This window comes from Oncorhynchus mykiss, chromosome 15, assembly GCF_057628025.1.
Source record: "Oncorhynchus mykiss isolate SJ-2025 chromosome 15, ASM5762802v1, whole genome shotgun sequence".
NCBI lineage: Eukaryota > Metazoa > Chordata > Actinopteri > Salmoniformes > Salmonidae > Oncorhynchus > Oncorhynchus mykiss.
The window spans coordinates 57,562,501-57,587,500 of NC_143036.1; the positions used below are offsets into that span (position 1 = coordinate 57,562,501).

Consider the following 25,000-nt stretch of genomic DNA (forward strand, 5'->3'; position numbering starts at 1 on the left):
GCGTTTTGTTTTTAAATCCCAGGGTCATCGAGGTGAAGGGAATTGGTAAATGTGTCCCTGCACTCTTCCCCCTGCCTATTATCTCACAGCTGTGATGGGCTGTCGTTGTTATACTGCCTCACACAGCCCAGGGAACAGAAACACACACACACACACACACACACACACACACACACACACACACACACACACACACACACACACACACACACACACACACACACACACACACACACACACACACACACACACACACACACACACACACACACTGTAGCTGGAACAATACCTCCCCGGCAAGCAGAGGTTTATCCGCACTAACACCCTCACACACTACTGTGCATACACAAAGATACACAAAACCTCTCTCATACGCAACCACCAATGCCAATTACCTGGGCAAGCCTACGACCAAACTACAATACCCCTTTCAGGTTCCCTCCCACACTCACCCACACATGGAGCCTTACTAATGAGGTAGAGTCCTGCAGCTACACGATGGAGCACATAGTAACTGTCCACACTTCTCCGTATGACAGAACCTCCTCACTGGGAGGAAACTGCCTAAATCGGAGCCAAAATGCAGCCCACTGTCCTGATGAGCATGAAGCAGCAGGCTCAGCAGAGCAGAACCCATTTCCTGGTCTTGCGTGATTTGGGGCTGTGGGCCTTTTGTCATGAGGGCCTTTTGTCACTAAGCTGTGTTAATTTCAGTTTAGCAAGCTAGCTCTGAATGTATGCTGATTGGTCAATGGAACTGATTAGCAGTAGAGCGCTAAGTGTACTGTTATGAATCGGATCTGTGTGTGTGTGCACGTGGGTAGTTGTGTGTGTGTGTGTGTGTGTGTGTGTGTGTGTGGGGGGGGGGGGGTTAGGTAACCACTCTACCCTCTCAATTTAGTTCCCCTACAGCATTCAGTTCCAGCCCCTGTGAGGAACTGGAGTGATTAAAAAAACAGCAAAGCAAGAAGTTTCTCAGTAAACAGGCTGATTGTGAGATTGAGGCTAAACTGAGGGAATATGGGAGAGATGTGTTCTAATATGGTAGAGATGCCCCTCTACACTTCTACTGATACGCCTCTGGGTCTCGTTAAAAGGTCTGTGCAGAGTTGATAGGTAAGCAAAAAGGTGTGTGTGTGTGTGTTTCTCTGTGTATGATAAATGACTGGTCAGCATTGGCAGTCAAGCCTATGGCAGACCTCATGTCACACACACACACACACACACACACACACACACACACACACACACACACACACACACACACACACACACACACACACACACACACACACACACACACACACACACACACACACACACACTCAATTTTGTATTTCTGTAAGGATGCCCAATCCTAATCTTTCTCTTGGGGATTATATAATTCAGACTTTGACCCTATCTAGCAGGGGGATGAGTGTTGTTTTGGGTACTGCTGCAGTTATTTCCGTGCTTCACTGCTCTCAAAGCCCTGCAACCTAATCTTGATTATGACTTAATGAACATGGGGGGAAAACCCTGACCGAATCACATAACGAGTGTGTTTTAAAGCAACGGCAACAGAGGAGATTGTTTGGCAGGATACCTCCTGCAGGATTTGAACAAAGGAAACATTCATCATGGATTTAAATGATCTCGTATAACTGTCCCCACTTCTCCAATCCCCGTCTCCTCCTTTCCTCCTCTCTTCCTCCCTTCAGGATAGTCTGTTCAGTGATTCAGCAGACAAACCACACCACTTTGCTGTAGTTTAGTGCTATCCCTTTCTTGAAGGATAAAAGTGGTCTCTTGGGTGTGTGAGATTGCGTCTGTGTGTATGTGTTTCACACACTCCTTCTTCTCTGCCCTATCACATTCTGTTCCTCCTTCACTCCAAAGCTATTTTGTAGTGTGTGGTGGTTTTATAGTGTGTGTGTGTGTGTGTGTGTGTGTGTGTGTGTGTGTGTGTGTGTGTGTGTGTGTGTTTCACTCCAAAGCTATTATGTAGTGTGTGTTTAGTGTGTGTTTCACTCCAAAGCTATTTTATAGTGTGTGTTTGTGTACTCCCTATCCATCTGCCTGTATTTTTCCTCAACTCCTTGAAGTACACTCCTAAGTTACATTGAGGAGTCTAGTTGACTGTCAGGTTACCAAACACTGGTATGACCATGCCTTACCTCACACCATTGATACAAGACCTAACATTGCATGACATTGTCTTTCCTGTCTCCTCCAAAACGTCTTCTCACCATACGGTACTTCCTGTCTCACTGTCCAGTTAATAAACCGTGGGCATAAATGAACGCTGTGGGTTGCGCCCAGCGGGGGTGGTTGCCGTAGCGCCCAGCCTCTGATCTCCCTTTCTGTTTGAACTCAGCGTCGTGCGATAAGGAAGCAAAGAACACATAATTTACTCAACACAGAGAAGCAGCAGGGACAGAGATGGAGCATGACTGCTGTACAAATAGCACCTAGTCTGTGTCTGCCAGTGTCACCAGACCAGGGACAGAGCCCTTTTTCTGTGTGTGTTAAATAATCAAGTGTGTAAAACATTCTGTGTGTATGCATCTCTCTCTGTGTGTGTGTGCCTGTCATTCGTGTGTGTGTGTGTCCTTGTCATCCTTGTGTGTGTGTGTGTGAGTGCCTGTCATGAGTGTGTGTGTTTGTGTGTGTGTGTGTGCCTGTCATCTGTGTGTGTGTGTGATAGTGTGTGTGTGTGTGCCTGTCATGAGTGTGTGTGTGTGTGTGCCTGTCATCCTTGTGTGTGTGTGCTTGTCATCCTTGTGTGTGTGTGTGAGTGCCTGTCATCTGTGTGTGTGTGTGTGTGTGTGTGTGTGTGTGTGTGTGTGTGTGTGTGTGTGTGTGTGTGTGATAGTGTGTGTGTGTGCCTGTCATTCGTGTGTGTGTGTGCTTGTCATCCTTGTGTGTGTGTGTGAGTGCTTGTCATGAGTGTGTGTGTGTGTGTATGTGTGTGTGTGTGTGTGTGTGCCTGTCATCTGTGTGTGTGTGTGTGTGTGTGTGTGATAGTGTGTGTGTGTGTGTGCCTGTCATGAGTGTGTGTGTGCCTGTCATCCTTGTGTGTGCTTGTCATCCTTGTGTGTGTGTGTGAGTGCCTGTCATCTGTATGTGTGTGTGATAGTGTGTGTCTGTGTGCCTGTCATGAGTGTGTGTGTGTGTGCTTGTCATCCTTGTGTGTGTGTGTGAGTGCCTGTCATGAGTGTGTGTGTGTGTGTGTGTGATAGTGTGTGTGTGTGTGTGTGTGTGTGTGTGTGTGTGTCTGTCATCTGTGTGATTGTGTGTGTGTGTGTGTGCCTGTCATCCTTTTGTGTCTGTCTGTCGTGAGTGAGTGAGTGTGTGTGTGTGCATCTGTGCTGAACAGACACAGGGAGATGGTGTGTTCAGATGTATTACAGAGGCTACTACAGCACTGCATCCGGGCCCAATCAGATGACCTTCTACAGTTTCACTGGTCTCCTGTTCTATTGTGTTTGTGTTCTGGGATGATTATCTATTCCCCACTTGAGGAGAATAGCCTGGTAGATGATTGTGTTTCTGTAGACAGTGGAGGGACCCCATAGAGGATGAGGGGGGGGGGGGGGGGGGGGGGCAGGAACCACTCTCTGTAGTGAAGGAATGGGATGGGGTGGGGCAGACATTTGGTAGCAGACACAGGGAAGGGCTACCAAGAGATGAATACACACACACACACATTGCATGATGCGACCTGCCTGTATTGGCCTCTACTCCACTGTAGCTGTGTGAGCAGCCCTTCACATTACATCACCCATCACATCGCAGGAACAGAAGTCCCTATGGCCCTTTTGACCCAGAGTAGACCTTAGGTGTGACCTGAGGTGTGACCTGAGGTGTGACCTGAGGTGTGACCTGAGGTGTGACCTGAGGTGTGACCTGAGGTGTGAGGCAGACGCTGGAGACCGGTTTGCCCTGTCGCCCCTGAGAAGGAGTGTGCCAGCCAATCCAACACACACACTTCATCAACCATGAATGCTGCATGCTTACACTCCCTTATACACACACACACACACACACACACACACACACACACACACACACACACACACACACACACACACACACACACACACGGAGAGGCATAACTCGTTTATTTTTGCTGGGTGTGGAAAGCAGAACTCAGGGGGGGGGGCATGTGCAGGTTGGGCTCTCTCCCTTTGCTGCAAACAACACAGACGTGTGTGTGTTGTCTGTCTATGTTTCCATGGTGTGTAACTGATACCTGGTGTATAATGTCTAAGACAGGCAATACACACACACACACACACACACACACAGACTGCATCACTATAGGACGGTGACTCCTAGCTCCAACTCTACTCTTGAACAATCAACCACATCTCAATGTCTCTCCGCTCCACGCCCAAATGAACCCCCTCCCTCTGCTTCTTCATTCATTCCTCCCTGAAACCACGGTCACAGTTGTCATGACACATTAACATCCTGTTGTGTGGATGCGTGGCGACGTCTCGCCCATCAGGCCTTTGGGGAGTGTAAGAGGCCCAGGTCTGAGAATGCAACAATACCTGTCTCTGTGTGTGTGTGTGTGTTTGTTTGTTACATCTCATTCCTCTACACAGCGTGAAATCTGTCTTCAGCGCAGCTCAAATCCGTAATGTTTCTCAAGGTCGACATGTCTCTTTACATTCCGTGCTCGGGAATTCTGTCGGTGTGAGCGTCAATCCCGGAATCTCTTGCCCCCTTTCTCTCCCGCTTTCCCTGCTCTCTCTCTTTTCCCTGCTCTCTCTCTTTTCTCTGTCTCTGTCTCTGTCTCTCTCTCGCTCTCTCTCTCGCTCTCTCTCTCTCTCTCTCTCCCCGCTTTCCCTGCTCTCTCTCTTTTCCCTGCTCTCTCTCTTTTCTCTGTCTCTGTCTCTGTCTCTCTCTCTCTCTCTCTCTCTGTCTCTCTCTCTCTCTCTCTCTCTCTCTCTCTCTCTCTCTCCGCTTTCCCTGCTCTCTCTCTTTTCTCTCTCTCTCTCTCTCTCTCTCTCTCTCTCTCTCTCTCTCTCTCTCTCCCTCTCTCTCTCTCTCTCTCTGTCTCACTCTCTCTCTCTCGCTCTCACTTGCTCGCTGCCTCAGTGACTGTGGGATTTTTAGAATGCACCTCACAACATAGCACAGGCTTGCACACACATCGTGACTAGATAATGACACTCGTTTACAGTTGGTTTGTTCTTTTAAACTCTCCTCCTCTCGTTCTAATGTCTCTGCAGCATTAGACAGACACCAGAGTTCCAGACTCCCTCTCTCTCGTACCACATGGACTTGCTCTGGCAGATATTCTCACTTCTGTCTTTTATCTGGCTCTGCCGATTTATCCTCTTCTTTCTCTCCCCTTGTCTTGCTCTCCCCTGTTCTCTGTCTGTGCACCTCTGTTATATAAGACACTTCATACTCTTCCCCTTTCTTATCTCCACCTCCCTGCTTTCCTTTCCTCTCCTCTCCTCTATCCCCCATTATGGAGTCTCAATGGTATTAGTGAGTGTACAGGTGGAATGGTGAACAAGAGAACCGATGAGACTAAACATGCCATTAACCCTGGGGGAGGATTCAAGTCCATGTGTCTGTCCTCGGACTCAAATACTATAGGTCCGTTCTCTGACCTTTCATCTCTCTGGGTTGTTGCGTTCCAGGCACCTCTCCGGCTCTAAGATGAAGGATCTTCTCAGAATCTCCGTCCCCTTCCTCAAACGAGCCTGTGCCGTCTCTCTCTATGTGAGTATCAACCACAACCATTACAACTAAGACTATGTCGTTATCTCAGTACACATCTGTTTGGTATAGTAATCATGTTGAAGGATGTGTAGGTTAAAGCAAAAGTTTGATGTTATGTTCGGTCCAGTTAACATTGTATAAGTTGAATGTTAAAGCACCGGTTGCATGGTAATGTCCTGCTGTTCACTCCTCCCTCCTGTAGGTGGCGGTCATCATGTCCTTCAGGCTGTGGCTGATGGGTGGCTCCATGCCTCTCTTCTCTGAGCAGGACAACCCAGCCTCCTTCTCTCCTCACCTGCTCACCAGGTTATTCCTAGCCCTATCACAGACATGTATTTCTTTTATCAGTCTCTGCTGATTTAGCCCTTGGTTCACTCCAGACCAGACTGCCCTTGATCAGCACAAAAACATCCTGTGGCGGACTGCAATAGCATCAAATAGTCCCCACCGTATGCAACTGTTCAGGGAAGTCAGGAACCAATACACGCAGTCAGCCAGGAAAGCAAAGGCTAACTTTTTCAAGCAGAAGTTCTCTTCCTTTAGCACTAACTCCCAAAAGTTTTTGGACACTGTAAAGTGCATGGAGAACAAGAGCACCTCGTCCCAGCTGCCCACTGCACTGAGGCTAGGTAACAGCAGATGTTCTGAAAGAGCTGCAAAACCTGGACCCATACATATCAGCTGGGCTAGACAATCTGGACCCTTTCTTTCTAAAACTATCCGCTGCCATTGTTGCAACCCCTATTACCAGCCTGTTCAACCGCTCTTTCGTATCGTCCGAGATCCCTAAAGATTGGAAAGCTGCCGCGGTCATCCCCCTCATCAAAGGGGGTGACACCCTAGACCCAAACTGTTACAGACCTATATCCATCCTGCCCTGCCTTTCTAAAATCTTTGAAAGCCAAGTTAATAAACAGATCACTGACCATTTCGAATCCCACCGTACCTTCTCCGCTGTGCAATCCGGCTTCCGAGCTGGTCTCGGGTGCACCTCAGCCATGCTCAAGGTACTAAACAATATCATAACCGCCATAGATAAAAGACAGTACTGTCAAGCCGTCTTCATTGACCTGTCCAAGGCTTTCGACTGTCAATCACCCTATACCTATCGGCAGACTCAATAGCCTTGGTTTTTCTAATGACTGCCTCGCCTGGTTCACCAACTACTTTGCAGACAGAGTTCAGTGTGTCAAATCGGAGGGCATGTTGTCCGGACCTCTGGCAGTCTCTATGGGGGTACCACAGGGATCAATTCTCGGGACTCTTTTCTCTGTATATATCAATGATGTCGCTATTTCTATTTCGCAACAAAGCCTCTTTCACTCACGCCTCCAAACTGACCATCGTAAAACTGACTATCCTACCGATCCTCGACTTCGGCGATGTCATTTACAAAATAGCTTCCAACACTCTACTCAGCAAAATGGATGCAGTCTATCACAGTGCCATCCGGTTTGTTACCAAAGCCCCTTATAACAACCCACCACTGTGACCTGTATGCTCTAGTCGACTGGCCCTCGCTACATATTCATTGCCAGACCCACTGGCTCCAGGTCATCTATAAGTCTATGCTAGGTAAAGCTCCGCCTTATCTCAGTTCACTGGTCACGATGACAACACCCACCCGTCGCACACGTTCCAGCAGGTATATCTCAGTGATCATCCCCAAAGCCCACACCTCATTTGGCCGCCTTTCCTTCCAGTTCTCTGCTGCCAGTGACTGGAACGAATTGCAAAAATCGCTGAAGTTGGAGATTTTCATTTCCCTCACCAACTTTAAACATCAACTATCTGAGCAGCTGACCGATCGCTGCAGCTGTACATAGTCCATCTGTAAATAGCCCACCCAATCTACCTACCTCATCCCCATACTGTTTTTATTTTATTTACTTTTCTGCTCTTTTGCACACCAGTATTTCTACTTGCACATCATCATCTGCTCATTTATCACTCCAGTGTTAATCTGCTAAATTGTAATTATTCGCTCTTATGGCCTATTTATTGCCTACCTCCTCATGCCTTTTGCACACACTGTATATAGACTTTCTTTTTTTCTACTGTGTCATTGACTTGTTTATTGTGTTATTGTATGTTTATTGTTTACTCCATGTGTAACTCTGTGTTGTTGTCTGTGTCACACTGCTTTGCTTTATCTTGGCCAGGTCGCAGTTGCAAATGAGAACTTGTTCTCAACTAGCCTACCTGGTTAAATAAAGGTGAAAAAAAAGTGTTAAATCAATTTCAATGCTAAAATGCTAAGATACTGTATTGAAATCAGTCATATTCAGTCATATTTCCTGCTACATGTAACCACCATATTAAAAGTTGTATCAAAGAGTATGAACATAAATGGACCCACAAATAGACCCAAACAACAGCCTCCCTCCCTGGGTTAGCCTCCCCAGGCTTCAGGGCCTGCTCCATTGTTGTAGGCCTCAAGAGTGTTTGAGCAGTAGCGCTCTGGTCCCTATCTGCAGTGGCAGACACTGTAGCTGTCGTCGGGCAACAGATAATCTGTCATTAGCTCTTGCAAGGCCACCTGGGAAATGTACTTCCTAAATCTCTTCATACCCTACACTCAGTCTTTCTTTCCCTCCTTCCCTTCTTCCTTCCTGGCACTGTCTCAAGGATGCTCTTGTCATTGAGAAAGGAGAATGTCAGTCTTAGTGTTAAAAACCGTTCCATCCAGCCAGCTATCTATTTGCTGTCTATCTATCCATCAGTCAGTGTTCACCGTTATGTTTTAATGAAGAGATGCGTCTCGTAGTGCATACTGACGATTGAGACTAACCTTGAAGAGTGTGTTTGTCCTTTTGTTACTGACAATCAGTCAGTTATGGATATGTGTGTATGAGAAGTGTGTGTGTGTGTGTGTGTGTGTGTAGTGTGTAGTGTGTGTGTGCGTGAAGAGTGTGTATCGTGTCCTTGGTGTGTGGTGTCTGTGTTTACTCATTCCCTCTCCATCTGTAGTGATGCAGTAGTGATTATCCATCATGTCAGCGGTTCTCTGACAAGCCATTTATAATTCATCGTAGCGGCTTCACTTCTGTCATTAATCTAGTGTGTGTGTGTGTGTGTGTGTGTGTGTGTGTGTGTGTGTGTGTGTGTGTGTGTGTGTGTGTGTGTGTGTAGGTGCTTAAGTGATTTATTTGAATAAACAAGCGGACTGCTACAGTTACAGCGTTTATATTACTGATTGATCAACTGCTGGTGACTGGAGAAGTAGCTGTTTACTATATGAATGATATGCAACAGTCTAGCCCAGCCTGGTTAATGGCACCGTGTGCGTGTGTGCGTGTGTGTGTGTGTGTGCGTGTGTGAGTGAGTGTGTGTGGGCGTGCTTTGGAGTTTTTATCTTCAACTGACCATGTTGCAGACCAGTGACATTTCTGTTGATTTAGCATTTGCTATTCCTCTCTCGTTTCTCATAAAGGTTAGGTGTGTTTGTGTGTTATTGTCTAGTTGTGTGTGTGTGTGTGTGTGTGTGTGTGTGTGATTGTCTAGTTGAGTGTGTACATCAAATTCAATACTGAAGGATTTTGAGAAAGTGTCATACTGCAACACATTCTAATCCATTAAACATCAAGTGCCATTGTCTGTGATTGCCTTTTTCTCTGTGTGTGTGTTTGCATGTATTTACCTGTGTGTGTGTGTGTGTGTTTGCATGTATTTACCTGTGTGTGTGTGTGTGTTTTCCCGTGAGCATGTGTGTGTGTGTGTGTGTGTGTGTGTGTGTGTGTGTGTGTGTGTGTGTGTGTGTGTGTGTGTGTGTGTGTGTGTGTGTGTGTGTGTGTGTGTATTTCAAGGTATCTGGTGTGTCAGTGTCCTCTGCGCTGAGTGGTGTGGAGTGCTCTCCTCACATCATGACTGTGTGAGCCTTTAAGGCTGTTAAGCTGGGTGGTTTGACACCTGAATTCAGGACTCTTGATCAGGGAGAACATGCTGGAACACAGGAGACAGAGGAGACACAGCTACAGTCCTCTAACCTCCCATCACCTACCTGTCAGCAACTGCTATTCATTTTCTCCATTATTCTTTCTCTCTGTCTCAATGTCTCTCTCTTTTGATGGCTGTTTCTCTCACTTTCTCTCTCTCTTTTTCTTGATTATGCTCCCTCTCTTTTACTCCCTCTCTCTTTCACTCCCTCTCTCTCTCATTTTCTCTTCCTAACTCTTCTGCCTGTCTCTCTCTCTTTCACTCCCTCTCTCTTTTACTCCCTCTCTCTTTCACTCCCTCTCTCTCTCATTTTCTCTTCCTAACTCTTCTGCCTGTCTCTCTCTTTCACTCCCTCTCTCTTTTACTCCCTCTCTCTTTCACTCCCTCTCCCTAACTCTTCTGCCTGTCTCTCTCTCTTTCTGGAGTGCTTTCTCTTTTTCACTCCCTCTCGTTTTCTTTCTCTTTTTCTCATCCATGCATCATTTTCCTCTCCCTTTTCCCCCTCCCTCACTTCTCCCTGCCCTGTCTTCTCCTCTCTGTTAGGAAAGGCTGTGCATGTTGTGCTTAGTGGAGAGAGAGGGGGTTGTGGGCGGTGGGGGATTTGAATCTATGTCCCGTTCCAGTCTGATCATGGCAGTTGGTGAGCATACTCTCCTCCATGTTTAACTCTCTGGCTCTGTCAGTCGCCAAGTCTGGAGGAGTGCGCGCGTGTGTGTGCGCGTGTGTGTGTGCGCGTGTGTGCACTCATGTTTGTTCATGCTTGTGCCTGTCTCTCTGTCTATGCCTATCTGTATGTCTTCCTCTCCAATAGCCAGCCTGACTGGGTGGCAAAAACAGAAAGAGAATGTTTTAATTCTGTACATCCATTGCACATATCTGGCCTCTTATTCAATAGGGATTTCCCCCTCAATCTACTATAGCACTAGGTTAGGTGAATCTGTCAATAGATCACTTCATGCCGTCCCCCGGCGTTAGATGTTCCTCCATAAATCGATGATACACCAGCAGTTCATATTCCCCCTGCGTCCCCTCTCAAATCAACAGGCGATCTGAACCCGCCTGTCCAAATCAGTGGAGAATTGACTTTCCCTATCTATTCTATTCTATGGGAAAGCCTGTTTTGCTGCAGAGAGAGAATCAATGTGTAATCTATGCAGATCTCTGAAACTGCTGCTCTTCTGAGTGGGAGGAGAATGCTGATAGGGTGTCACAGTGTTCTCATGTTCTCATGCACTTCTGACCAGAGATAGGGCTGGGTGCCATTTGGATGCAGAAAAACACACGTGCAATTGCCCTGCTGGTTGCGTGCGTGAGTGTGTGTGTTTCTGCACATAAGCGTTTGTGTGGGTGTTAAGATTCATTTTTATCAATGCACTGAAGCAGTCTTGTCAAATCAAAGTTTCATTTCACTTCAAGTCACATCGACTGTGTGCCCATTTGAAGAGTTTTGTCTTACAGTTCACCATCCCAAACACCGGACTCACTAACTCATCTCCAGTCAGAGCTTCAGCTACAGAGCAGTTCATACAGAACCGTTCCTTACAGCCCTGTGTTTGTTGTTCCAGTTAGTCCTTGAGTAGAGGAACGGCCACCCACTCAGACTGGAGCTAAAAGCCTTTCCATTTCTATAGAGGAGCCAGCTTATCTGTTCTAAATGATAAGGGGCAGCCATTGACTGTAATGGAGACTCATTTAGTGATTTAGCAGAGCTGGCTAAGGGTGTTTGTTAGTGTGTTTTTGTTAGTGTGTGTGTGTGCATGTTTCCTTACGCGTGCGCATGATTATACATGCGTGCATGTGTGTCCTCTATTGCTTCCCGCTGAACATGCCTGTGTGTGAGTGACTGTATTTGTGTGCGTGTGTGTGTGTGTGTGTGTCTGTATTTCAAGGTATTTGTCTATCTGGTGTGTCAGTGTCCTCTGCACTGAGTTGTGTGGAGTGCTCTCCTCACATCATGACTATGTGAGCCTTAAAGGCTGAACTTCTTAGGGCTGCAATCCCGTTAACGGAATCGATATTACAACAGCCAGTGAAAGTGCAGGGCGCCAAATTCAAAACAACAGAAATCTCATAATTAAATTTCCTCAAACATACACGTGTCTTATACCGTTTTAAAGGTAATGTTGTTGTTAATCCCACCACAGTTTCCGATTTCAAATAGGCTTTACAGCGAAAGCACCACAAACGATTATGTTAGGTGACCACCAAGTCACAGAAAGACACAGCCATTTTTCCAGCCAAAGAGAGGAGTCACAAAAAGAACAAATAGAGATAAAATGAATCACTAACCTTTGATGATCTTCATCAGATGACACTCATAGGACTTCATGTTACACAATACATGTATGTTTTGTTTGATAAAGTTCACATTTAAAAAATAAATCTCAGTATACATTGGCGCGTTCCAAATAGATATTGCAGAGAGCCACATTATTTTACAGAAATACTCATTATAAATGTTGATGAAAATACAATTGTTAGACATGGAAATATAGATATTCCTCTCCTTAATGCAACCGCTGTGTCAGATAAAAAAAAACCAGAAAGTGTGGTGTATCATTTTCTTTCTCTTTCCTTTTCTTTCTCTTTTTCTCATCCCATGCATCACTTTCCTCTCTCCCTTTTCCCCCTCCCTTACTTCTCCCTGCCCTGTCTTCTCCTCTCTGTTAGGAAAGGCTGTGCATGTTGTGCTTAGTGGGGAGAGAGGGGGGTTGTGGGTAGTGGGATAATTTAATCTGTGTGTGTGCGTGTGTGTGTGCGTGTCTGTGTGTGTGCGCGTGTGCGTGTTTCTGCACATAAGCGGGTGTTAGGATTCATTTTTATCAATGCACTGAAGCAGTCTTGTCAAATCAAAGTTTCATTTCACTTCAAGTCACATCGACTGTGTGCCCATTTGAAGAGTTTTGTCTTACAGTTCACCATCCCAAACACCGGACTCACTAACTCATCTCCAGTCAGAGCTTCAGCTACAGAGCAGTTCATACAGAACCGTTCCTTACAGCCCTGTGTTTGTTGTTCCAGTTAGTCCTTGAGTAGAGGAACGGCCACCCACTCAGACTGGAGCTAAAAGCCTTTCCATTTCTATAGAGGAGCCAGCTTATCTGTTCTAAATGATAAGGGGCAGCCATTGACTGTAATGGAGACTCATTTAGTGATTTAGCAGTGTGTGTGTGGCTATGTGTGTGTGTCCTCTATCGCTTCACGCTCCCCTCTCTCTGTTTTCTTTCATTACTCGTTTTCCTCTCTCAGCCACCAATCCTTTCACTTTCCCCTGCTCCCTCTGGTGTCTCTCTCCTGCTCAGTGAAGCAGACCTCTCTTTCCTCTCTTTCTGTCCTTGGCCATGTAATGGTCTCAGGTAGCTCCCCTAGTGTGACAGAATCAATAGCACAGCCGCTCGGACTCCTGCGTCCCAAATGGCACCATATGGCCTTTGTAGTGCACTACTTTTTGACCAGGGCCCATAGAGCTCTGATCAACAGTAGTGCGCCAGAGGGAATAGAGTTCCATTTGGGACACAACCCCATATCTAAACTCACGGAGGACATGATGACCAACAGAACAGGAACAGGAACAGGATGTTCTTTCATGGCTGTTTGCAGTCAACAACATAGTGTGATTGAATACAGTGTGATTAAAGTTCCTGTAAATGTAATGCACGAATGTGACCAATAGTTAACATTTGAACCCTCTCTCTCTGTCTATTTCTCTCTGTTCTTTCCTGTTCTCTTGTCTTCTCCCTCTAGGTTCCTGACCTACTGCTACCTGTTGGCGTTCAACGCGTGGCTGCTGCTGTCTCCCGCGGTGCTGTGTTATGACTGGCAGGTGGGCAGTATACCCCTGGTGGAGTCACTGTGGGACATGCGCAACGTCGCCGCCCTGCTGCTGGGAGTGGTCATGGTCGCCCTCTGTCTGCACTGTGTCATGTCGCTACAGGTGAGATGGACATGGAGATTAGGTGCCTTCAGAACAGCCCCTCAGAACAGCCTCAGTTTTGTCGGGGCATGGACTCTACAAGGTGTTGAAAGCGTTCCACAGGGTTGCTGGCCCATGTTGACTCCAATGCTTCCCACAGTTGTGTCAAGTTGACTGGATGTCCTTTGAGTGGTGGACCATTCTTGATACACACGGGAAACAGTTGAGTGTGAAAAACCCATCAGCGTTGCAGTTGTTGACACAAACTGGTGCACCTGGCACCTACTACCATACCCCGTTCAAAGGCACTTAAATATTTTGTCATTCATCCTCTGAATGGCTCACATACACAATCCATGTTTCAATTGTCTCAAGGCTTCAAAAATCCTTCTTTAACCTGTCTCTTCACCTTCATCTACACTGATGGAAGTGGATTTAACAAGTGACATCAATAAGGGATCATAGCTTTCACCTGGATTCACCTGGTCAGTCTATGTGGAAAGAGTATAATGTTCCGAATGTTTTGTCCACTCAGCGTATTGATTCTATCTGTCTAGTACTTGGAAGTCTACGTTGGCGGCTAGGGGTTTCTGAACTGGGCTTGCTTTCACACATTGATACTCACAGGTTCCTAAACATAGACACTATGCTATGAAAACTCTCGCCTTCCAATCACACCACACTCTCGGGCTATTTGCCCGACCCATGCCATGAACATACAGTACACACTTTCTCTGCGTTGCCGTGGTGACAGGCAGTGTTTAGAGAAGGAGGCTTATTATGTGTGAGAAGTGTGTGCACTGCATCGTTCTTCGTTATTGAGTAGACTTTGAGTCTTTGGTCCCCATCCCACTCAGACAGAGTGAGAGATGTCTCGCCTGCTACTGCCAGCTGTCAACACCGAATGGCATTTGTGAAATTGATCTCTTCACCCTGCTTGTCCTACCCGTAGTTTGCATCGGAATAATTGTTTCAAGCTGAAAGAATTGTGAGAGCTCTTGTTCTCTTCCTGTAGTTTGGGAGGTAACTTTTCTCAATACGCTGATCTTCTTGTAGAGGATGAAGTGAAACTAGGCGGCAGGTGGCTTTAGTGTTGGGTCAGTAACTGAATGGTCGCTGGTTCGAATCCCCAAACTGACTAGATTTTTAAAAAAAAATCTGTATGTGCCCTTGAGTAAGGCAATTCACCCTAAATACTCCTGTAAGTACTTTTTCTCAATGAACTTTACCCTTAACATGGCCTCAACACCAGTCATCCAGAACAGCCCACTCAAACAGAGTTCTGTGATCAGGTGTGAGTGATGGGAACAGGAAGTGTATTGAAAAGGAGTCAGGTGTGTGTGTGTGTGTGTGTGTGTGTGTGTGTGTGTGTGTGTGTGTGTGTGTGTGTGTGTGCGCGTGTGCCAGGGAAAGATGAGAAAAGACACATGCAAGTGAAGAGAAGCTGGATAGAAAGATGCAGTACGAAAGAGAGTGAGAGTAAAACAGAGGAAGCGGAAGAAGAGGGAGCATGAAAACTTTTCCATTATTAGGAAAGAGTGAGGAAATGAGATGAACATTTAATTGGCCAGCCCCTGCTGGGTGGGTACAGGATTACTGTAGGAGAAGCTGACTCATACTCTACAATACAGCAGTGGTATTCTGCTGTGCACTAATCAGACAGGGGTAAACTCATTAGGCTGGTTAGTGTTATTGGTTGTGAAGACAGGTTATCACCGATTCGATGGCTTTATTTCGAGACAGAGAAAGAGAGAGATGTAAAGTAATGTGCAGCACAGTGTAATTTACCTTCTGATGAGAGGCGAGTCCTACCATGATGGAGGATTCATTTACCTTCTGATGAGAGGCGAGTCCTACCATGATGGAGGATTCATTTACCTTCTGATGAGAGGCGAGTCCTACCATGATGGAGGATTCATTTACCTTCTGATGAGAGGCGAGTCCTACCATGATGGAGGATTCATTTACCTTCTGATGAGAGGCGAGTCCTACCATGATGGAGGATTCATTTACCTTCTGATGAGAGGTGAGTCCTACCATGATGGAGGATTCATTTACCTTCTGATGAGAGGTGAGTCCTACCATGATGGAGGATTCATTTACCTTCTGATGAGAGGTGAGTCCTACCATGATGGAGGATTCATTTACCTTCTGATGAGAGGTGAGTCCTACCATGATGGAGGATTAATTTACCTTCTGATGAGAGGTGAGTCCTACCATGATGGAGGATTCATTTACCTTCTGATGAGAGGCGAGTCCTACCATGATGGAGGATTCGCATCAATAGCAATTCCATCTTTCTCACACCTGTCTCTTTCTTTACTGCTTTCTTTGTCATTCTCTCCCTGTTTCAATCTTCTCTTTCCCCCTCTCTCCCCTGTCTCTCGCTCTCTGACATCACTTTGCTCGGTCTGTTTTGCTGAGGTTTGCGTGCGGCTAGGTTATTGATAAATGATGAGTCTAATGGCTTTCTCCCTTCCTCGCTCTCTGCCTGTCTCTTTGGCTCTCGCTCTCTCGCTCTCTCCCTCTCTCCCGCCACACTCCCGACATGCTACAAAGGCCCCTGGGAGATGTCCCATAGTGTCACACAATGTCATCTGTGTGACTTGCCTCTGTAACCCCTATGACCTCCCCTAGAGAGAACTGTCTGTATCATCACCCACAACCACCTCAAGCAGAATGCCTGAGAGGAACAAGTACGAGAGAGGGCAGGGAAAGCCTGAGAGGAACAAGTACGAGAGAGGGCAGGGATGCCTGAGAGGAACAAGTACGAGAGAGGTCAGGGAAAGCCTGAGAGGAACAAGTACGAGAGAGGTCAGGGAAAGCCTGAGAGGAACAAGTACGAGAGAGGGCAGGGAAAGCCTGAGAGGAACAAGTACGAGAGAGGGCAGGGAAAGCCTGAGAAGAACAAGTACGAGAGAGGGCAGGGAAAGCCTGAGAAGAACAAGTACGAGAGAGGGCAGGGAAAGCCTGAGAGGAACACGTACGTGAGAGGGCAGGGAAAGCCTGAGAAGAACAAGTACGAGAGAGGGCAGGGAAAGCCTGAGAGGAACAAATACGAGAGAGGGCAGGGAAAGTCTGAGAAGAACAAGTACGAGAGAGGGCAGGGAAAGCCTGAGAGGAACAAATACGAGAGAGGGCAGGGAAAGCCTGAGAAGAACAAGTACGAGAGAGGGCAGGGAAAGCCTGAGAGGAACAAATACGAGAGAGGGCAGGGAAAGCTTGAGAGGAACAAATACGAGAGAGGGTTGGTTTATTTGCTCTATTTGCTCGTGAGAGGGTTGGTTTATTTGCTCTATTTGCGCGTGAGAGGGTTGGTTTATTTGCTCTATTTGCTCGTGAGAGGGTTGGTTTATTTGCTCTATTTACTGTTCGAAATGAATGGTCGGATCCCATTATCTCTGTCTGTCTGTCTGTCTGTCTATCTGTCTGTCTGCCTGTCTGTCTGTCTGTCTGTCTGTCTGTGGGCGGGCGGGCAGGCGGGAGTGTGTGTGTGTGTGTGTGTGTGTGTGTGTATACTGCCTAGCCATCTGTTGGCCTGGCACGGCTGGTGAGTGTGTGTGGAGTGGGACATATGTCAGTCGGCCAGTTCTGAAGGATTCTACTGGGAAGGACTAACGGATGTGAGGCCAGAACCAGAGGGGTCTGATCTGGGAGGGATGCCATGTTCCTGACCACCCAATATAGTCACCTGGAGCACTAGGCTGTAGCACAGAGTATTCCTCTATACCCGGGGATGAGAGAGCAGGAGAGAGGAAAGGAGGGATGGTGGAAAGGGAAGAAAAGAGGAGAGGAGGAGAAGAGAGAGTAGAGTGAAAAGACAGAGGAGAAGAGAGGAGTGGAGTGAAAAGAGAGGAGGAATAGAGAGAGGAGTGACAGGAAACTAGAGGACATTTAGAATGGAAAGGAAAGAGTTGACAAGAGAGTAGAGGACTGAGGAGATGAGTGGAAAAGAGATGGAGAGATTGACAGGGCGGATGAGAGAGAGGAGACGAACAGATGATAGAGAGGAGGAGGGTGGAGGGCGGAAGTTTGTCTGCAAGGTTAAAGCAGCTGTATCACCGCCTGACAAATTGTGACAGACGTTGTACAGGCGCCTGCTGCCGTCTCCATGGTAACGGAGAAGCAGTTGAGACATTGCGCTCTTCTACAGCAGAGTTCAGACGGACAGCGAGAAAAGAAAGAAGAGGAGGAGGAGGAGGAGGGTTAGATGAGAGAGAGAGAGAGAATGCCGAGATTGGAGGATAGAGAGCAAAGGACAGACAAGAGGAAGAGAGAGAGTAGAGAGAGAGTGCAGAGAGAGAGAGAGAAAGAATGCAGAGAGAGGGAGAGAATGCAGAGAGGGTGGGAGAGAGAGAATGCTTATTTATTTTCCCTTGTGTACTTTAACCATTTGTACATTGTTACAACACTGTATATATACAGTGGGGAGAACAAGTATTTGATACACTGCCGATTTTGCAGGTTTTCCTACTTACAAAGCATGTAGAGGTCTGTAATTTTTATCATAGGTACACTTCAACTGTGAGAGACGGAATCTAAAACAAAAATCCAGAAAATCACACAGATTTTTAAGTAATTAATTAGCATTTTATTGAATGACATAAGTATTTGATCAACCAACCAACCAATAAGAATTCCAGCTCTCACAGGCCTGTTAGTTTTTCTTTAAGAAGCCCTCCTGTTCTCCACTCATTACCTGTATTAACTGCACCTTTTTGAACTCGTTACCTGTAAAAAAGACACCTGTCCACACACTCATTCAAACAGACTCCAACCTCTCCACAATGGCCAAGACCAGAGAGGGTGTAAGGACATCAGGGATAAAATTGTAGACCTGCACAAGGCTGTGATGGGCTACATGACAATAGGCAAGCAGCTTGGTGAGAAGGCAACAACTGTTGGCGCAATTATTAGAAAATGGAAGAAGTTCAAGATGACGGTCAATCACCCTTGGTCTGGGGCTCCATGCAAGATCTCACCTCGTGGGGCATCAATGATCATGAGGCAGGTGAGGGATCAGCCCAGATCTACACAGCAGGACCTGGTCAATGACCTGAAGAGAACTGGGACCACAGTGTCAAATAAAACCATTAGTAACACACAATGCAGTCATGGATTAAAATCCTGCAGCGCACGCAAGATCCCCCTGCTCAAGCCAGTGCATGTCCAGGCCCGTCTGAAGTTTGCCAATGACCATCTGGATGATCCAGAGGAGAAGTGGGAGAAGGTCATGTGGTTTGATGAGACAAAAATAGAGCTTTTTGGTCTAAACTCCACTCGCAGTGTTTGGAGGAAGAAGAAGGATGAGTGGGGATGCTTTTCTGCAAAGGGGACAGGACGACTGCACCGTATTGAGGGGAGGATGGATGGGGCCATGTATCGCGAGATCTTGGCCAACAACCTCCTTCCCTCAGTAAGAGCATTGAAGATGGGTCGTGGCTGGGTCTTCCAGCATGACAACGACCCGAAACTAAGGAGTGAGGAGTAAGAAGCGTCTCAAGGTCCTGGAGTGTCCTAGCCAGTCTCCAGACCTGAACCCAATAGAACATCTTTGGAGGGAGCTGAAAGTCCGTATTGCCCAGCGACAGCCCCGAAACCTGAAGGATCTGGAGAAGGTCTGTATGGAGGAGTGGGCCAAAATCCCTGCTGCAGTGTGTGCAAACCTGGTCAAGAACTACAGGAAACGTATGATCTCTGTAATTGCAAACAAAGGTTTCTGTACCAAATATTAAGTTCTGCTTTTCTGATGTATCAAATACTTATGTCATGCAATAAAATGCAAATTAATTACTTAAAAATCATACAATGTGATTTTCTGGATTTTTGTTTTAGATTCCGTCTCTCACAGTTGAAGTGTACCTATGATAAAAATGACAGACCTCTACATGCTTTGTAAGTAGGAAAACCTGAAAAATCGGCAGTGTATCAAATACTTGTTCATCCCACTGTATATAATATGACATTTGTAATGTCTTTATTGTTTTAAAACGTCTGTATGTGTAATATTTACTGTACATTTTTATTGTTTATTTCACTTGTGTATATTATCTACTTCACTTGCTTTGGCAATGTTAACATATGTTTCCCATGTCAATAAAGCCCCTTTGTCACGGTCTTCCTCCTCTTCTACTGAAGAGGAGAGGCGAGAAGGATCAGAGGACCAAAATGCGGCGTGGTATGTGTTCATAGTGAATTTTAATCAAGAAAACACTGAACACTGCAACACACTATACAAAAACAATAAACCAATGACGACCGTGAAGCTACAAATGAGACCTGTGCTGACACAAGCCACTAACATAGACAGGAACAATCACCCACAAAACCCAACACCAAACAGGCTACCTAAATATGGTTCCCAATCAGAGACAATGACTAACACCTGCCTCTGATTGAGAACCATATCAGGCCAAACATAGAAATAGACAAACTAGACATGTAACATAGAATGCCGACTCAGATCACACCCTGACCAAACAAAACATAGAAGCATACAAGGTAAACTATGGTCAGGGTGTGACACCCTTGAATTGAATTGAATTGAATTGAATGCAGAGAGGGTGGGAGAGAATGCAGAGAGAGAGAGAATGCAGAGAGAGAGAGAATGCAGAGAGAGAGAATGCAGAGAGAGAGAATACAGAGGGAGAGAGAATGCAGAGGGGTCGAGAATGCAGAGGGAGAGAGAGAATGCAGAGGGAGAGAGAGAATGCAGAGACAGAGAATGCAGAGGGAGAGAGAATGCAGAGGGAGAGAGAATGCAGAGGGGGGAGAGAATGCAGAGAGAGAGAGAATGCAGAGAGAGAGAATGCAGAGAGAGAGAGAATGCAGAGAGAGAGAGAGAGAATGCAGAGAGAGAGAGAATGCAGAGAGAGAGAATGCAGAGAGAGAGAATGCAGAGGGAGAGAATGCAGAGGGAGAGAATGCAGAGGGAGAGAGAATGCAGATGGAGAGAGAATGCAGAGGGAGAGAGAATGCAGAGGGGGAGAGAGAATGCAGAGAGAGAGAATGCAGAATGACAGAGAGAATGCAGAGGGAGAGAGAATGCAGAGAGAGAGAGAATGCAGAGAGAGAGAGAATGCAGAGAGAGAGAGAGAATGCAGAGAGAGAGAGAGAATGCAGAGAGAGAGAGAGAATGCAGAGGGAGAGAGAGAATGCAGAGGGAGAGAGAGAATGCAGATGGAGAGAGAGAATGTAGAGAGAGAGAATGCAGAGAGAGCGAGAATGCAGAGAGAGAGAGAATGCAGAGAGAGAGAGAATGCAGAGAGAGAGAGAGAATGCAGAGAGAGAGAGAGAATGCAGAGAGAGAGAGAGAATGCAGAGAGAGAGAATGCAGAGAGAGAGAGAGAATGTAGAGAGAGAGAATGCAGAGAGAGAGAGAATGCAGAGAGAGAGAAAATGCAGAGAGAGAGAGAATGCAGAGGGAGAGAGAGAATGCAGAGGGAGAGAGAGAATGCAGACGGAGAGAGATAATGCAGAGAGAGAGAGAGAATGCAGAGAGAGAGAGAGAGAGAATGCAGAGAGAGAGAGAATGCAGAGAGAGAGAATGCAGAGAGAGAGAATGCAGAGGGAGAGAGAGAATGCAGAGAGAAAGAATGCAGAGAGAGAGAATGCAGAGAGAGAGAATGCAGAGGGAGAGAGAGAATGCAGAGAGAGAGAGAATGCAGAGAGAGAGAGAATGCAGAGAGAGAATGATGAGAGAGAAAGAATGCAGAGAGAGAGAATACAGAGAGAGAGAGAGAATGCAGAGAGAGAGAGAGAATGCAGAGAGAGAGAGAATGCAGAAAGGATGTCCCCTGAAGGGGCTGTGTTGGAGAGAATGCAGAGAGAGAGAGAGAGAATGCAAAGAGAGAGAGAGAATGCAAAGAGAGAGAGAGAGAATGCAGAAAGGATGTCCCCTGAAGGGGCTGTGTTGGAATGACATACAGGGAAGCAATGACACATGGAGAGATACTATCAACAACCTAACCTCCCCCGTTCATCCACTGGTCCACTCCACTGCCTAGTGTATGGGATCACACTGCTTAGAGCAGCAAGGTTGAATGAGGGAGAGTGTGTGTGCATCTTTTAATGACTGTATGATCCTATCTATGGCATAATATCTAGCCCCCCGGTGTGTGTGTGCTTCCATGTGTGTGTGTCTACCGCGTGTGTGTCTGTAGGTCTGTCGTTGACTAGTGTGTGATCCTATCTATGTTCTCATGCTGTAGAGTACGTCCCGCGGTGTGATTAGGTGGTCGGCAGGAGAATGGGGCGTGGATTGGACCGGCGGCTTAATCAAGACGCAGCGGCTTTGGAACAGTAATTTAACGAGGGAATCAACGCCATTACTGAGGGCACAGTCATTAGACCAATTAGCTTCTGTTTGTTCTAACAACTGCGCCGGCTATGTTCAGAATGGAAAAATACAGAGGGATTTTTCACTCTTATTAAAAATGAATCGGTTAGAGTTGATTTAAAATGAAGGAACTGTTTTTAATTTCATGGGTCTAAATGGTCTACTCAGTCAGCTTCGATATGTCAGAGCATCAGTCAGATATGCTCAGTAACTGGGCGTGACATGTGTAATGATTGCCATTGATATACTGCTGTTTGAAATGGGCATGCTGGACATGTATTCAAACACTGGACAGCATGTGTGCTACTGCAAACAACATGAAGGCGACAGATGATTAAATGTGGGAATTGCAGGTTCTGGTTTTCCTATGGATGGGCTAACCTCTCACCTCTTGCTTTCTCTCCCTCTATCTCTCTTTCCCTCCCCCTCTCCATGCATCTCCCCCCCCTCTCACTCTCCATGCACCCCCCCCCCCCCCCCCTCTGTCTCTGTCTCTCTGTAGAGGTTGGAGAATAGGGAGGTGTTGCTGGGGGTGTTGTTCCTGGTCTTTCCCTTCATCCCTGCCAGTAACCTCTTCTTCAGGGTGGGCTTCGTGGTGGCAGAGAGGGTCCTCTACATGCCCAGGTGGGTTGTGTGTGTGTGTGTGTGTGTGTGTGTGTTATTGTAGGTAATGTGTATGTTGTGTGTGTCTTCCTAATTCTAAACCTCTCTGGGCTTGAATGGTTTGTAATTAGAGAGCTGGTGTAATTCTCCTGTGTGCAGTAGTGTGTAGACTAGCTTGGTTGCCCTTACTGAATTTGTGTGTGTGTGTGTTTTAGGGCTGACCCCCTTTAGTCGACTGGTCGATTGTTTGCAAAGACCAGAAACAGCAAGCAGCGGAAGCACCAGATCTTTTCCCTTCTGTTTAGGCTACATTGATCTCTGGCTCCCTCTTTTTAGTACTTTGTGTGTCTTCATTTTTACTCACAGTGCTTAAAGCATCAGACGAGCTCAGTGGCCTACATATAGTTGATGTATTTAAAAATACACTTTTAAAATTTCAACCAGGAACAGACGACTCTCGGTCGACCGAGATATTTTTTAGTTGGGGACAGCCGTAGTGTGTTTATGTGTGCAGTAGTTTACAAGAGTGTGTACGAGTGAGTGATTGAACATATGGAGAGAGGATCGCACACACACACACACACACACACACACACACACAAGGTTATTTTCTGCTGTGCTTCACACTTCAGTCAAGGGCCTCTGGTACATCCTTGTAGTGGATTCCTATGAAGTGCTCTCTCTCTCCTTTACTCTCTCTGCTTTCTCCATCTGTCTGTTCTTTCCCGCTGCCTTGCATCATTCTAAGGGCTCCTTCCTCCTTCAGTGCTTCCAAGGGCTTCCCAGATAATATTTTTCTATTTATTTTTCCTGATGCTGATATCTTATAAGAAAATCATATTCTGTTTGTCTGTCAATGCTCTCTCTCTCTTTCTTCTCTTCCTCTCTCACTCTCTCAACTTTCCATTTTCAATTTCCCTGTCTCACGGCCTACCCCCATCTCTTTCTGCTAATCCGGTCCCTGTGTGTGTGTGTGTGTGTGTGTGTGTGTGTGTGTGTGTGTGTATGCGTGTGCGTGTGCGTGTGTGCGTTTGCGTGTAAGATTATCATGGCCGTAGTGGCCCCTGCACATGCATGCACGCGCACACACAGGCACACACACACACATAGACACACACACAGACTAGAGGTCGACCGATTAATCGGAATGGCCGATTAATTAGGGTTGATTTCAAGTTTTCATAACAATCGGTAATCGGCATTTTCGGACACCGATCACGGCCGATTACATTGCACTCCACGAGGAGACTGCGTGGCAGGCTGACTACCTGTTATGCGAGTGTAGCAAGGAGCCAAGGTAAGGTGCTAGCTAGCATTAAACGTATCTTATAAAAAACAATCAATCTTAACATATTCACTAGTTAACTACACATTGTTGATGATATTACTAGTTCATCTAGCTTGTCCTGCGTTGCATATAATCGATGCGGTGCCTGTTAATTTATCACTGAATCACAGCCTACTTCGCCAAACGGGTGATTTAACAAGCGCATTTGCGAAAAAAGCACTGTCGTTGCACCAATGTGTACCTAACCATTAACATCAAAGCCTTTCTTAAAATCAATACACAAGTATATATTTTTAAACCTGCATATTTTGTTAATATTGCCTGCTAACATGGATTTATTTTAACTAGGGAAATGGTGTCACTTCTCTTGCGTTCTGTGCAACAGAGTCAGGGTATATGCAGCAGTTAGTGCCGCCTGGCTCTTTGCGAACCGTGTGAAGACCATTTCTTCCTAACAAAGGACAGACAACTTTGCCAAACGGTGGATGATTTAACAAAAGCGCATTTGCGAAAAAAGCACAATCGTTGCACGAATGTACCTAACCATAAACATCAATGTGTCACGTTGGTCGAAATGAGTGGACCAAGGCGCAGCGTGAGTAGAGTTCCACATTCTTCATTTATGTGAAACTTAAACAACACAAAGAACAATTGAACGTGCCATTCGTAGCACACCTAGGCACTAAACAAAATATCAATAGAGAGAGAGAGAGAGAGCAGGTGGGAAACGGACCACACTAACTATGATCCCCAATTAGAGGCAACGATCATCAGCTGCCTCCAATTGGGAACCATACTTACACCAACATAGACATAAAAACGCTAGAAACCCCCCTCATCACGCCCTGACCTAAAACACCATAGAGAACCCAGAGGGCTCTCTATGGTCAGGGCAGGGTCAAACAGAAAACATGCAACCGTTTTTCAATGTGTATGTGTTGTATCATCTCATGCAGGTATATGTATAGTACAGTATGTGTGTCTTATTACAGCCTCAGTGTACTAACCAGCGCAGTGGGATACTTGTCAACGAGGCAGAGGGCATGCTGGGATTGATTTAAAGGGAACATGAGACGGTGCTAAAGAGAGACCCCTCATCTCTTCCTCTTCCTGCAGTGTGTTACCTGTTAGGCTAAATGTAGTCCAGACACATGGCTGTGCACAGGGTTTACACTTCCATCTAAATGTAGTCCAGACA

The 25,000-nt window shown here is 46.3% G+C and overlaps 1 protein-coding gene across 2 annotated transcripts in view; it reads left to right on the plus strand.

The window, feature by feature from the left end:
* LOC110490323 (transmembrane O-mannosyltransferase targeting cadherins 1) overlaps window positions 1-25,000 on the plus strand; it is a 108,957-nt gene that overhangs the window by 36,751 nt on the left and 47,206 nt on the right. Inside the window, exons 5-8 of one of the 2 annotated variants that reach the window (XM_036944636.2) lie at window positions 5,643-5,724; window positions 5,927-6,030; window positions 13,405-13,594; window positions 22,414-22,535. In XM_036944636.2, the coding sequence (XP_036800531.1) occupies window positions 5,643-5,724; window positions 5,927-6,030; window positions 13,405-13,594; window positions 22,414-22,535 (498 nt within the window). The remainder of the gene's footprint in view (window positions 1-5,642; window positions 5,725-5,926; window positions 6,031-13,404; window positions 13,595-22,413; window positions 22,536-25,000) is intronic. The other variant, XM_090200449.1, reaches the window with a different exon arrangement.